Raw genomic sequence first — 15,587 nt, 5'->3', positions numbered from 1 at the left:
ATTATTATTATTATTGTTATTATTATTATAGTTTAGGTATTAATTTTTTCTTATCTCAACCCCCAAGTCTCTTTTCCCTTTATCCCTTTAATTCTCTCCCCCATCCCCAGGAAGGGAGAGTTGGGAGGGTGAGCAAGTAGTTATTGTGGTGTTTGGCTTCCATCCAGGGTCACGATTTTTTCTGTATTCTTATCCCTTTCTTGATCTTTCTTCCCCCACCCCCCCCAAAAAAAAGAAGGCTATTTTGGAAACTGACTGAAGTAAACAATTGCACATGTATAAGGTGGATTTCATGGAAGCCTTTGTAACTACTTTTCATGATGCTTTACTCAAAATCCTCAGATATATCTCTATTTGAGAAGTTTTCTTCTATTTTCAGCCATGAAACATTGCTGCGCATTGTTGACAAGTTTACTTTATCTCACTTCACTTGATCAACAAATTTAAGTTTCCAACCCACATGATTTTTTGACATTATTATTTGAATTTTAAGCCCAAATTGTGCTGTTACATTGAGCTACTAGAAATTAAAAAAAACCAAACAAACTATCTTTCCTTTATTAGAGTTTTTGTATGAACGTTTTACAAAATTATAAAGTCCACAAACTCATCCCATATTCTTTTTTCACGTCCCCTCTTACCTGAATAACTCCTCCACCTTGGCCATCCTTCCCAGCTAAAAACTCTTCAGGCAAGTTAATCATCTTCCCTAGCCAATCCAGCATGACAGTCTCCAGCTCTGTGCAAGCTGGACTTGCAGCCTGAGTTGAAAAAATAGAACAGAGGGAATAATCTCACTATAACATGAAGAGAAATAGGATCTACCAGAGCAAGAATAAATCTTTGTCTTTTGTCTATAGAGGAAGAGACTAGCTGACTAAGTTCACCAGCTAAATTAGGGACCTGACGACCATTTTGTGCATGTTGTTTCTAATACTTACTAAAAAAACATCAAACTGGGCCTCACATAGAACCATAACTACCAAATGTCAAAGCTATGACTGGCATCTTGCATATTTTTTCGACATCAATAACCAACCTTTTTTGAGAAGATCCCATCTCATAAGAATGAGGTTGGTTTTTAACACAATTTTTCATTCGTCCATATGTTAAGAGAAGTAACAACACCGGGTGACAGGGCAAGTCATACTACTTAATGGATGACCAGTAAGTTTGCACTGCTACCAGTAATTCTAGATGCTCGTGATTTTTCAAAGGCAAAACTTCTAAGAGGAAATAGCCTTTTATTCCTGTAGTCATTCAGGGTGTGCATCTGAAAACAATTAGTCAAGGAAATTTACCTATAATAATAGCCCTGTGACTTCACTGCTATTAATCAATAATTTCACTGAAAAAAGTTACTGAAATGCTTAAAATATTGGGAAGGTGAAGCACCACAGCAGTATATAGCCCAGTAAGCTTACCCAAGAGAAGCCCACACATCCTATTCCACCACACAACATATCTGCAAGAAGAGCTGGGAAGGAAGAGGCTGCAGGGAAGTAGGCAAAAAAGTACGGGCTGTGCCAGTGAGTCACCTGTATTAAGGTAAAAACAGTAATCTTTAACTAATGCAGGAAGCAGAAACAAACTGTCACAAAATCAGATGAGATTAGTGGTTGGGACCAGTCAATAGTTCTCAACTACCTGTAACACAGGATCCCGTTTTTGGGGAAAGGTTACCTTGTTTTTTCTCAATTTTTTATCTAATTTTACTCAAATTAGAAAAAAATTAGTTTTTGGCCCCACCTCCCAACAGTTTCAAAATTAGAGTTCTCCCTTTGTCTGCCTAGAAGACAAGAATTGGATTAGCAGTGGCAGCATGAGTTTCTGTTCAGTGTACTGCTCCTGAGCTTCTGCTTTCAGGGACTCTCTGGTATTTTGTTCTTTCATCTCTGTCATGCAACTGACTTAGCAAGTGTCTTCAGTGCAGCAGAGGTACACAGAACTCTCTTTCCCACACTCTGGAGTTATTTGCTAAAATTTAGGCACTGAATCTGGCCAAACAGCTGCTCTCCACAAAATGAAACAACCCATTCCAGTATCCAATACTTTCTGTAGAAAATTAAACTGTCATCTCCCTATAACAAGTTGTGATTTATGTACAATTCCACTTTATATGAGAGAACAACACAATAACTGCACAAATTGTAGTCAATTGTCTTGCAGCAGCAATATATAACTTATATCTAATATCTAATATATTATGCAACATCTAAGCAATTTTAAGTATCTGTGAGATACTTCATAGTGCTCCACAATTCCAATCTAACAACATTTGAAAACAGGAAATTGTACTGGCACACTGCAATGTTCAGTCGAAATAATGTGAGATGATAAGTTTGGCAAAAACAGCTTTCACATTCAAGGTAAAAGGTAAATTTTAGAAAAAAATGGGTAGATTTAGACTAGACATTAGGAAGAAATTTTTCACTGTGAGGGTGGTGAGACACTGGAACAGGTTGCCCAGGGAAGCTGTGGATGCCCCATCCCTGGAGGTGTTCAAGGCCAGGCTGGATGAGGCTTTGAGCAACCTGGTCTAGTGGAAGGTGTCCCTGCCCATGGCAGGGAGGTTGTAACTTGATGATCTTTAAGGTCCTTTCCAACCCAAACCATTCTGTCATTCTATGATTCTATGATTAGATGGACAATAAGCAAGAATTCAGCAGAATATGTATAAGTTCTTTACTTGGCTGGAAATCCAGAGGCTGATGAGTTATTGAAGCCTAGCCTTTTCTTATGCCAGTTTGCTTTTTTTTTTTTTTTAATAATGGGGTTCTTCTGTTACAACTGGAGGATGGTAATAGCATACATTCCATCTTGCCTGAGCTCAGTGTTTCCTTACTGTTTTGTTCTGCATTCTCACCTCTGATGAATTTACCTTTCACACTCTACTCTCTCCCAGTCTATAAGGTTTCTGATTCTGGAGCTAACTCAGGAATCACTGTACCACACTGTTCTGCATGGTGCAAATACCCCTTTATTTCCTCTTCTACCCTTCTTCATGCCAACAGACAGCTATTTTCTAAGGGACGTGCTCCATGACAAGGGGAAACTGTCTTAACTCTTGTATAGTGCTCTATATAGTTAGCTGTAGTATACCATATATCATATTTTGACTGCCCCTATCTCTTTCATATGAAAACAGCTTCTATCCACTACAATTTTCCACTGTTTAAACTAGCCCTGTACCTGGTATGTTCAAGATTTCACTTTCACTGGTCACTAGGTCCAAACCTGCTCAAATCAGGTACCCAAAGACAAGACACTGGGAACATTTTAGCTGTATCTCTTATATCTCTGCAAGATCTCTTTCTTTGGTGTGGCAAAGTTTTAGAGCATTTGTGGCAAATACCTTCCTTCACAAATTAGAAAAAAAAAAAATGGGATGGCACTTGGTTCTTCACAGGAAAATAAGAAACAGATAAAAAAATACCCAATAAACAGTGGTCCCTGGTAGGACCCACATGCACAGACGTTCAGTGACATCCACAATGAGCCAGGGCTGCCACTGCTCATCTCCCCAGCTCTAATCCTCTGTGATCTGTAAGACTTGTGACATTCATCTTGGGTTAATCGAGTTAAACTGCCTACTTGCTGGGAGCCATTTGTTTGATGAAACACAGCAGATTCCAGTTGTATCACTCACACAAAGTGAAAAAGCCAAAAGCCCTAAGGCAAATGCAGCTGCATTTCTTCCTCCTGCCTTCCCTTCCCCCTTCTCTTGAAGCAGCTGTAAAATTCATTTCTTTCACCATGTTGAAACAGACACACATAGTCAAATATTGCAGAGTGTGACATAATTGATGCTTGTTTTTTCAGCCTTCTGATAAACAGTGATACACAAGTGTCTTGGGTTCAGTAATTATCACTCTAATGCTTCTCAGAGATATTTTCTTTCCCAGATTTCTTCTAAGGACGTCTGTCTTTCTGTGACTTGCTTAATCTAAGCGAGAGTCTTCCTTTACCTTACAATAAGCATAGGTACTTCAGCTGAAAGTTGGATCCAATGTGAGGAAAACTAGTGTCTTTAATACTGCTATTTGCAGTTACAACTAAGCTTGATCACATTTTTGGCTCTAAAAAAGAAGACATATTTCAAGAGAACAAAGCAAGTCTGAGAGAGAAAGGTGACTGCTACTGATCCTTTCCACCTTGGCTTCCTGTTGTGGAGATCAGAGTTCAGCAGTTGCTCCCTCAGTCCCTGTGTTAATATTAGGAACTTAGCACCATTATGGTCATTATCATTTAGTGGACTGCCTTTTGAAGGTCCACATCAAATTGCACAAGAAGTCTCCATAAAGAAGTTTTACCACTCATGAGTGCTTGTTCTCCTATAGGGTAAAAACAGCAATGGATAGTGCATTATTGTTTTACACAATTAGTTGATGCTTGTTCCTCTGAAGGAACACAATTTTCACATTTTCAATCATCCAATAAGTAGCAAATATCTGAACACAACTAACAGAGTAAAGATATCAACATGAAGGAAACAAGAGTCTCTTATGGGCCACGGATAGCCTATGGGCAAAACAAGGTTTTATGACCTCTGTCATATTACTTATTCTCTCTGAAGAAGCCCAGTTCCTCATTTATAAAACAGAGATAAGACATTACCAAGTGAAATACTGGAAAAGCACTATAGCTGAAAAACACCAGATGTACTTATAAATGTTAGTCTTGTCAGGAAAAAGATGGGAAGAGATTAAGGGAAAATATAATGGGGGCAGATTGTCCCTGCAGCCAATATCAAAAGTCCCTAAAACCAATGACAAATAATTGTAAAGGTCTCTAAACCAAACATGAATAAATCTTTATACACTAAGTTCTTCCTATACTCCTTGCCTCTGTGTGTTTGTACAGCACCACCATTTTCACACTTCAGTTTCTGTGAGCAGAGCTAACAGAAGCAGCCAATAGATGCAGCCATTTGTGCAGTGCTGTGCACAGAGAAGGTCCAGAAACCCTGCTAAGGTTAGTGTGTGTGGGCTCTGCAGTGGTGGTGATGCTCCACAGGGCACAGTCGCCAGCAGCAAGTGGAACAACTCCCCCTGGCACATCACAGGTCTCAACCTAGACTAAGTTCCCAAGGCAGTATGCAGCCCTGCAGGCCTGGGATTGCAGGGATGATGGGGCCTATTGCCAAGGCCGGGCAGGGAAAGATGGTCTTTTAACCTGCAGGAGGTATGCACTGGCTGGGAGTCTGTGTCTTACACAGCATGAGGAGGTCAGCAGATTGTGCAGTATCAGAGATGACAAAAAGGAGACTGAGTGGATCTTCCCTGAGAGGTACTATGAGGTATCTCAGATACAAGAGCCTGAACCCCCAAAATGCACCAAAGGAGAGGCAGTCAGTCTCTGCTTATTGGGTCAGGAAATGGAGTCCCACAATGGTGAAGGGTAGAAACTTGCAACTACTGGCACTAGGAGAAACTTGCAACCTCTGGCACTAGGAGAAAGGCTTCTGCTCCACCAGCAGATCTGCAGCTCCAGAATAGGTTCAGTACTCTAGTTGCAGATGTGCTGGGAGCCTAGCTGTGTTTAGTGAAACATCCAAGTAACCTGAGTGTTGACCCTCGTGTTGACAACAGGGATTTGGGTTTCAAGACCAGTGGGACCCTCTTTGAGGATCAGCTCCTAGGAAGGATCCACCCAAACAAATGGGGAAGAAATATCTTTGGAGACAGGCTGGCTAACCTAGTAAGGAGAGCTTTAAATTAGGAACAATGGGGGAAGGAGATGAAAATCCACAATCAAAGGAGGAAGGTGGACTTACTAGGCAAGAAAAGGGTGAAGGGTAATGTGGGCAAGAGAGATCTTGAAAACAAGATAGGGCTAAAGCAGACCCACCTCAAGTGTATACACATAAATAAGGAAGTACTGAGAGGACAGCATTATGGGGGGAAGCTCTCATATCTTTTTTGGAAAACCAGCACAAGTGGGTGCCCCTCTGAAACACCTGTATGCTATGGCATGACACACGGGGAACAAACAAGAGGAATTAGAAGACTGTAAGCAGTTAAAGAGCTGTGATCTCATAGGGATCACAGAGATGTTGTGGGATAGCTCGCATGACTGAAGTGCTGCAGTAGGTGAGGACAGGCTCTTTAGGAAGGACAGACCAGGAAGGTGAGGCAGGGGAGTGGCACTTTATGCAAGAGAGTGCATGGGGTTCTTCCTAGGGGTGGACAATGAGCCAGTCAAGAGCTTATGGGTCAGGACTGGTGGATATTTCAAGATGGGAAACATTTGGGTGGGTATCTGCTACAGACCACCTGATCGGGAAGAAGTACATGAATACAGCATGCAGACAGCTGGAAGAAAACTCATGCTTGCAGGTCATAGTCCTCACAGAGGACTCCAACCCAGCTGATATCTGCTGGACAGACAACACAGCAGGGCACAACCAGTCCAGGTTTCTGGAGTGCATTGATTATAATTTCCTAGCACAGAAAACCAGAGGAACTGATGAGGAGAGACATGGTGTGGGACCACATACTTTACAAGAAAGAACTGGTCAGGGATGTGAAAGTCAGGGCAGCCTTGACTGCAGTGACCGTGAGATGGTGGAGTTCAGGATCACGAGAGCAGGAAGAAAGGCACAAAGCAGATCATAGCCCTGGGTTTCAGGAGAGCAGACACTGGCCTGTTATGGGACCTGCTTGGAAGAATCTCATGAGAGACGGACATGGAGGGAAGAATGGTCCAGAAGAGCTGGCTGATTTTCAAGGATCATTTCCTCCAAGTCCAAAAATGATCCACCCTACATGCAGGAAGTCAAGCAAGAGTGACAGGAGCCCTCCATAGACGAACCATTAGCTCCTGACAATGCTCAGATGTAAAAAGGAAGCCTGTAAGAAAAGCAAGGAAGGTCAGGTGACCCAGGAGAGGAGGGCTATAAAGATACTGTCTGAGTATGTAGGGACAGGGTTAGGAAAGCCAAAGCCATCTAGAGTTGAATCAGGTGAGGGATGTCAAGGGCAACAAGAAAGGTTTCTGCAGGTTCATCAGCATTAGAAGGGAAGTAGGGAAAATGTAGGTCTTCTTCCAAATGGGGTTGGGTATTTGTGACAAAAAAGAGGGAAAAGGTTGAGGTGCTCAATGCCTTTTTCACCTTAGTCTTTACTGGTAAATTTGCCTTCAGGAATCCCAGTCTCCTGAGACACATGGGAATGCCTTGAACAAGGAAGAGCTCACCTGGAGGAGAATCAGGTTAGGAAACATTGAAATAAACTGGACAAACATGAGTCCATGAAGCCTAATGCGATGCAATCACAAGTGCTGCAGGAGACAGACAATGTAATTGAGACCACTCTCAAACCTCTTTGAAAGGCTATGGCAACTGAGGAATGTTCATGAGGATCTGAGAAAAGCAAATGTCACATCTTCAAGAATGGCTAGAAGGAGGATCTGGGAAACTACAGGCTTCACCTCAATCCCAGGGAAGATGACAGAACCTTGAAGCTGTTTCCAAACATGTTAACGACAAGAAGGCAACTGGGACTAGGCAGCAAAGATTTATGAAGGAGAAATCATGTCTAAGCAACCAGACAGCCTTCTAAAAGATGACTGGCTTGGTGGAAAAGGGGAGAGCACAAAATATAGTTAAGACTCAAAACACTATCTCCTATAACATCCTTACTGACACACTGAGGAAATATGGACTAGGTAAGTGGACAGCGAAGTGGAGTGAAAACTGGCTAAACTGGAATCAGGAATCAGTACTGTAGCCAGTACTGTTCAACATCTTCATTAATGACCTGGATGATATGACAGAGTGCACCCTCAGCAGTTTTACAGATTATATAAAACTTGGAGGAGTGTTTGATACACTGTATGGTCATGCTGCAATTCAAACAGACCTCAATAGGCTGCAGAAATGAACCAACAAGAATCTCATGAAGTACAACTGAGAAATGCAAAATCCTGTACCTGGGGAGGAATAATCCCCTGCACCAGTACAGACCAGGGATCGACTGGCTGGAAAGCAGCTCTGCAGAAATGGACCTCAGGGTCCTGGTGGACAAGCTGAACATAAGCCAGCAATGTGGCCTTGCAGCAAACAAGGCCAACAGCATCTTGAGCCACATTAGGAAAACTGTTGCCAGCAGGTCAAAAGAGGAGATCCTTCCCTTCTACTCAGCGTTGGTGAGGCCACACCTGGAATGCTGTATCCAGTTCTGGGTTCTCCAGTCCAAGAAATACATGGACATACTGGAGGGACTTCAGTGAAGGGACATGGAGATGTATAACTGGAGCATCTGTCATATGATGAGAGGCTGAGAGAGTTGTGATTATTCAGCCTGCAGAAAGCTCAGGGGGTATCTTGTTGATGTGTATAAACACCTCATGGGAGGGTGTAAAGAAGACCAAGCCAGATTCTTCTCGTATCCAGTGACAAAACTAGAAGAAATGTGTACTTAAACATAAGAAAAAGCTTTTTTACTGTGAGGGTGGTCGAGCTTTGGAACAGGACAACAGAGAGATTGTGAAGACTTCATCCTTGCAGATATTCAACACCCAATTGGACATGGTCCTGAGCAGTGTGCTCTGACTATGCTTTGAGTAGTAGGGGTGGACTAAATGATCTCTAGAAGTGCCATACAATCTCTACTATACCATGACTTTGTGATTCTGTGCTCATGTGAGTCTTTAGTATTTAGTAGAAACAACACAGGCAGAATCAGAGTTACTATAAGAACTGGGGTTTATATACTTGTGCTCTTTTTGTCACAAACACTAACATTTCACCTCAGAAGAAAGTTTTGGATAGAACATTTCTTCTTCAGAATGCATCACTTTGTAAAAGTAAATTTATTTGCAGGGCATGTAAATATCAAGAAAAAATCAATTTAATAAGAGGGAACATGACATGTTGATGATGGAATAGGAATTCAATGTCTCACTTTTTGTTCTCAAGTGATTGATCTCTTACTTTTTGATTTGATGTTATTTTACTGAATGTTCTCAAGTGTTCAAAGCAAAGTGTTTTCTGTTCTACTTCACAGACAAAAACATTGGTTAGTATTTTCTTCCAATGAAAAAGAAAAGGCAATCATATCTATGAAAAGCAATGAGAGTATCTACATGTGTTGGACGTAATTCTCTTATCTAATTTGCACTGATTTGATTCTGTTGGATCTAAGACTTCATCCACAAATCTTTGGGAAGAGTGGAGAGATTTCCATTGACTTCAGTGGAGCTTTTGCCTGTGAAAGGACAGCAGAGTTGGTTCCAAGAGAAACAAGATAAAAGTCATATGGAATATCAAATATTTACATTGGTCAATGAAAAGGAATTGGTATTATAGTACAATGACTAAACACATTTGCAGAGCAGTGGTTCTGTGTCCAGTCACATAGCAATCATATCACCTAGCTACATCCAGAGAAGCAACCTAAAGTGTTTATTGCAGAGATCTAAAGGAGAGATTCCTCATTAACATTTACTAATAATCCAGTCCTCTTTCAGCTACTTAGAGGCCTCAGCATACATTAAAAATAAAAAAGGTATACCATGTGTGGAAAAACAAGAAAGATTCAAAACTGGACAAATGCCAGCTGCTTTGTTCTGCATTGTCTGTCCAACACTGATTTATCAAAGAACTACTATTTAAGTAGTGGCCATCTGCCTTAAAAGGTACTAGAAGAAGTTGACATTTAGGAGAGTAAGTCAACAGAACAGTTATTGGGGAGAATCCTTTCTAGTCAGCTCTGTAATAAAAAGAAGTCTCCTAAGAGAATATTAACATTTGAAGTTCAGCTTGAAGGAACACGTTAGGCACAGAAGAATAATACAAATCCCATTTTATAAAATATTTACTGTGCTTTGCAAGTAGCAAAAATATCACGTGAAATTGAACGTTACGAAGCTTTGCCTTAACCAATTTAAGGAGGAAAGGGGGTTATTTCCAAAAGCAAGCCTCACATGAAGCAAAAGAACGATTTGATTACTTCTAGCAAGAACAGGAAACACGAGTTGTGTAAAGTGTTAGGTCATATTTAACTATGGATATAAAGCAGACTCTGCCTTCTGAAAGCTAATCACTGTGGGTACTTATGTTTGCAAGGTTTAGCTGCACAGCCTTCAACCCACACTTTCCTTAAAGTCTTAGAAAACCTAAATGCAGCATTGAACATTACAGTACAGATCCATTTTTCTTACCCCCGGCATAATGATCTTCTCAATGTCTTTAAAGACTTCCTCAAAGCTCTCAGGATCCTGTGGTGCACAGTCTGGAATGAGGGGCCTTAGATATCCTGGTTCCACATCTGGCAAGACCTGTCTTTTATCTATCTTCTCCAGGTAATCTGCAATATAGTCCACCATCTCCTTCCCTCTCTTGCGGAACTCTGCAGCATCCATGGGCATCAGGTTTAGGACTTATTAGAAAAACCCTAAAAAAAAGAAGAAAAGTCATATTTGAAATATAATTTTACTAGTTTTAAACCTGTTATTCATAAGATTTATAGGGTGACTCATATGGCCTTTTTGAAAAGACCATATGCTCATTTATTTCTGCATACTAGGGCAACGTCCATACAATGTTGCATTAGCTGGATATTGTATAAAAGTAAATCACACTGTTAAATCTTTGATGCCTCATGATGTAGATTAACTGAATACAGATGGGCTGTATCTTTAGCACAGAAGACCAGTACAGGAATGTTGATGAAGGTCAGAAATCACAGATTTAAACCCTACTGCTGCTGGTTGACACAAGGATGCGGCACTGTTATGTGGCATGTAAGCAACTACCTTCTGCCTTATAAGGAAGAGGCCTAAGAAAATAGCCTGCTATGTGTCTGTATTATAATCTGTAATAACAAGCTATAATAAGCAAAGCTGTCACAGCGATCCCTTGTGCTGCCCTGTCATTTTATCTACTTCTTGCCTCCTACCTTGCGTCAAGATTTAGCTTCTTTACGCTTTCACTGTAAGTGCATATGCCGTACCATTTACAAAACCTTACTTCTTATTGTTCTTACTAACACTTACATTAGAATTCACTTGGAGTTAATCTGTACTGTATCTTGCAGGAGGATGTGAGGAAGCTCTAACTGGGGCTGTCTCTATTTCCAAGATGTTGAGGTGGAGCTCTAGGTGTTCTTTGAGCTAGGCAGAGACTGTGTGAGCACACCCAAGGTGATTTATGGCTCAGCTGAGATAAGCTGGAGTTTGCCTGCAAACATAAATTCATACTGATGGGGTGCCTGCTTCTGCCATGCTGGCCGCCCCATTATTTACTGTATGTGGCTATGCATTTGGAGTGCTTAGTGAATACAAGGTTGAGAGCACAGTGCCTAAAAAAGCATCCAAAATTCTTTATACACACAGATTGAGTGAGTGATACTGTTCTTCTGGATCTAGTAAGAAAATCGGCAAGTAAAACAAGCGTACTCACTACTGGTGTGAAGAATTACTATGCTTAGGTCACATACTTTCAGATCTTCACTTTGTAAGGAAATAATTATATTAAGCAGCATGTGAATCATATGAATATTATGTAATTAGAAGACAATTTCTTAGATATCAGTTATTTGTGCTAAGGATTTATAACTGTGGACATCATTTTGAGAAAAGAGAGACGTTTCTGGGCTTTATTATATTTGAATTATTAGTGTCGCATTACAAAAGAAAGACATCATTGATAAACACCGTCCCAGGGACATCTCTACTGATACAAATAGAGGATCTGGGATTTGTGTAGAGCAGCTGCTGCTGCTGTTTAAGAAGGCAGGGTGCTGCTGTAGGTCATGAACCACTTGGGAAAGCAAGGATCTGAACAGTAGTGACTTCTAGCCCCCTGGAGAGTAGCTGTTCTTGTTGCTATTTTGTTAGAGTTATACTGTTCTCTTTAACTATAATGTGTTTATTTGGCTCTCTCTTTGCCTTTCTGAAAGGGGAATTAGGACCTTTCTCAGATCTTGCATCTAAGTTGCCGGAAACACATTACCACTGATCATTACGGTCCTCAGAGAATTCTGGTGGGCAGCTTTGTGTGTCATCTCCCCTTTGAAAGACTGGGTTTAAACAAGCAGTTTTGTTTCTACTCCTTTGTAATCAGGATGAGTCTATTTCTTCAATACCCCCCAAATCTTATGTGCATTTTCATTTAACACATCTTTGATCACAGTTCAAAATTTTAATAAACTTTCTAAATAAGTCAGCATGAACTACAGCGATCAATATGCATCTCTGTGGCAGCAATCTAATTACACCCCAAGGCTCAGTTCTTTGGCTTAGATATTTTTGCCAGAAGAAATCTAAATATTGTACTATTTCACTTCTTTTTCAAAGTATCTCTAACTTAACCCTTAACTTATACTATCATTATTTCTTTTATGCTACTTCATTTGTCAGTTCATTGCTATAGCATGCTCTAAAGAACTTGCACGAGGTAATCTGTTTTTAATTCTCTGGCTTCAGAGATGAAATCTGTGAAAATAAGAATTTAAGCCATGACTGCCAAATTAGTGCGATTTTCATGAGGCTGAACTGACTCAGAACTTTAGGATTTGGTGTTTCTAGTACTACTGTTGCTCACCAATGAGTTACAGTTATTCCTATGGACTTTTACACATGGATCAGTTCAGCTGAAAAACTCATTCAGCATCTGTGGATGCAATTAACTGTCAGTACAATGTCAGAACAGGTAAGAGTATCACTATACTACTCTCTAGCTTTACTTTATATCAATCAAACATAGGGCACCATTTAACACAGAAGCTTCTGTGGATCGCTTGGTCTTTTCCCATAATATAAATCAAATAACATAAAGTAAATAGCAGTGCATGTAAACTCAAAGCAACTCACAAACACACAGACAAAAATAAATTTACTTTATCGTATTACCACAACATAGATCATAGAATCATGGAATCATACAATGGCTTGTGTTGGAAGGGACCTTAAAGACCATTGAGTTCCAATCCCCCTGCCATGGGCAAGAATACCTCCCACTAGACCAGGTTGCTCAAAGCCTCATCCAACCTGGCCTTGAACACCTCCAGGGATGGGGCATCCACAGCTTCTCTGGGCAACCTGTTCCAGTGCCTCACCACCCTCACAGTGAAAAATTTCTTCCTGATATCTAATCTAAATCTACCCTCTCTCAGCTTAAAACCCTTACCATTGTTCCTATCACTACATTAACTAATTTAACTTCCAATTCAGTTTGATCCAGTGAAATACATCAATCTGCTTCAATCTGAAGCACAGTATTTCATTCTTCTTTCCCCCAAAGACAATACTGAGAAATTAAAATCTATCTAAGCATCTAACTATTTTTATGTATCCGTGCATCTTCTTTCCTAAAAGTCCTTTCCTGAAAATTCCTTACCTCCTGTAATACACATAGCTCACCAGCAACAGTGAAGGCATACTTCTTGCAGGAATACAGTGGTCATTTAAATTTTCCTTTTCACCTCCTATTTTATATCCATTCTTCTGTGAGTGACAAGACCCACTTACACTGTCATCCCTATTTTTATTCTCTTCCTCAACTGTTCATCATATATCTCACTTCATCTGTTTGAAAGCACTACTTGCTATGGAAGCCACATCCAGTAGACCGAATATCTGACAATTGTAATGCTTACTAGTTAGTACTATAAAAATGCAAATTACTTCACCTCTCTACCAGTACAAAATACTTCTCTCTTCTACCTCTCACATGCATATACAACACATGTACAATGCAACAACACAATGCATAGAGACCTTCCCTTTATGCCAGCATATTTTTCAAATATAGAATGTGATTTTCTAAGAAGCAAAATACCTCGGACAACTCAGTCCACAGGGTCTAAAATGAAAACAATGTTTGAGAGCATCTGCGTTTTCTGAAGGGCTGAGTATTACAATCTGTGTGTACTCAAAATATCTATTTAAGTTAAAGGGAGTTAAACTGCAAAATAATGCAGGCAGAGTTTCTCAAACTAAATGGAAATTTCATAAAAACTGAAAACTGAGGCTCTCTCTAAAGTTTTGAATAGTTGTCTATCTTCTTGAAGGCCCATAAAGAGTGATAAAGGCTCCATGTTCTCAGAGATCCCACCCCTCCCAGGATGAATTTCAGCATATTCAGCATCTGCCATCTGAACCGCAAGTGAGAAATCACAGCTCCTCAGGAAGCACCCTTCTTAATTCTCAACCTCTACCACTTTGCAAGCACAGTTTCTATTGAAATTAATCGACAGCCTCACTCTGATTGTTAAATTACAATTTTACCAAACATATATTATGTATGAGTACTTTTGTTCCCAGCAAGAATCAATGGATATTGTCACCACAGCATACTTCTTCAGATGAAGTCCTGCTTTACTGGAGAAGATTGAGTTTTGCTCTTAACTTCAGGTAAAAGGAAAAACAATAACATTGAACCTTAAATGATATCAATGTATCTCTCTTTTAATTAATATATAAACCCTGTGCTCTTTAATTTTGCTGGAATTTGTCACAGAATAAGTACACTACACAATCTAAAGTTGACATATCCTTTGCTGCTTTGTTTAAACTACTCTTTGTACCTCAGTGCACTGAAATTAGAACATGGCAACATTTTATTTTAGTGAAGCTACTGAAAACTGTTGTTAGTCTTTAGATTGTATATTCAGTATGATGTTCACTTGCAAACTGTTTTCTACTTTATCTGAAACTGAACGATACAAATGAGCAGTTTACACACAATTAAGAATTAAATACATTTGTAGGTATAATGTTATGTAGATAACATTCAACTTATTGATTATTTCTGTTAAAAAGTATCATCTATAATTCTATAATCTGTTTTTTGTATTAACTAAATATCAGTGTGAAAGCAATCTAAATACTACCAGGAAATTTGTTATGAGGAAGAAAAAGAGAAAAAAGAGGAAAAAGGTGAAAAAGAGGAAAAAGATAACAAACGAGGAGAGAGGTATATTTGACGTATTATAATTTGATGAGTGCCTGTTCTCCAGTTCATCAATGTAAAATAAAAAACAGCTAACATAGTAAAATCTTTTAGCAGCTCCTATTATTAAATACAGAAAGGAAGAATGCAGAGATTCATTAATAGCACCTTAAACTGATATCTGCATTGTCTCAAAAAAAAAGTAATAGTTGTATATCTTTCCACTAAATGAGACAAGGGCACTTTCTATTCTGCCAAATAATTGTTGCAGAATTTGATGTAATTTAAAGGCTTGTGGTGCTACAGTGACACCAATAAAGCCATGAGGACTTTCTGCTATAGAACACAACTGAAGGTTTTTGCAGCTGTTGCTGCTGTTAAGCTAAACTTCTACTATTGGCAACAGGAGTATTGCCTTAATAAGGACTGTAGGATTAATTTTATTTCAGCATGAGTAAAAAGGAACTGGATTTACTCTGTACTTCTACCTTTGCACAATCCAAGAATTAGGTATATATGTTACAGGCCCTACATTTCATTTTAAAATTTCATTTGCTGGTTAAAAATCGCTGGCACAGAGTCTGCAATTTAGTAATTTTCCCTTCTGAGTTCTTACTGTAGTGATGGGACAGGGCTATTTCTGAGGAAAACCTCACCCCAAAAATCATGCATTGAATTTATCTTGAAAATT

The 15,587-nt window shown here is 39.6% G+C and overlaps 1 protein-coding gene across 1 annotated transcript; it reads right to left on the bottom strand.

The window, feature by feature from the left end:
• Window positions 1–641: 641 nt before the first annotated feature.
• Window positions 642–10,365, bottom strand: LOC104465955 (aromatic-L-amino-acid decarboxylase-like; the record flags this gene model as incomplete). Its single annotated transcript, XM_010079209.1, has 3 exons — window positions 10,165–10,365; window positions 1,425–1,538; window positions 642–761 (listed from the first exon to the last, which is right to left on the bottom strand). Coding segments are annotated over exons 1-3 (435 nt in total), but the record flags the coding sequence as incomplete, so codon positions are not given.
• Window positions 10,366–15,587: the final 5,222 nt, after the last annotated feature.

The sequence above is a fragment of the Pterocles gutturalis genome, unplaced genomic scaffold (assembly GCF_000699245.1).
Source record: "Pterocles gutturalis isolate BGI_N339 unplaced genomic scaffold, ASM69924v1 scaffold41578, whole genome shotgun sequence".
Lineage (NCBI taxonomy): Eukaryota > Metazoa > Chordata > Aves > Pterocliformes > Pteroclidae > Pterocles > Pterocles gutturalis.
This window is presented reverse-complemented; position numbering and strand designations above follow the sequence as displayed.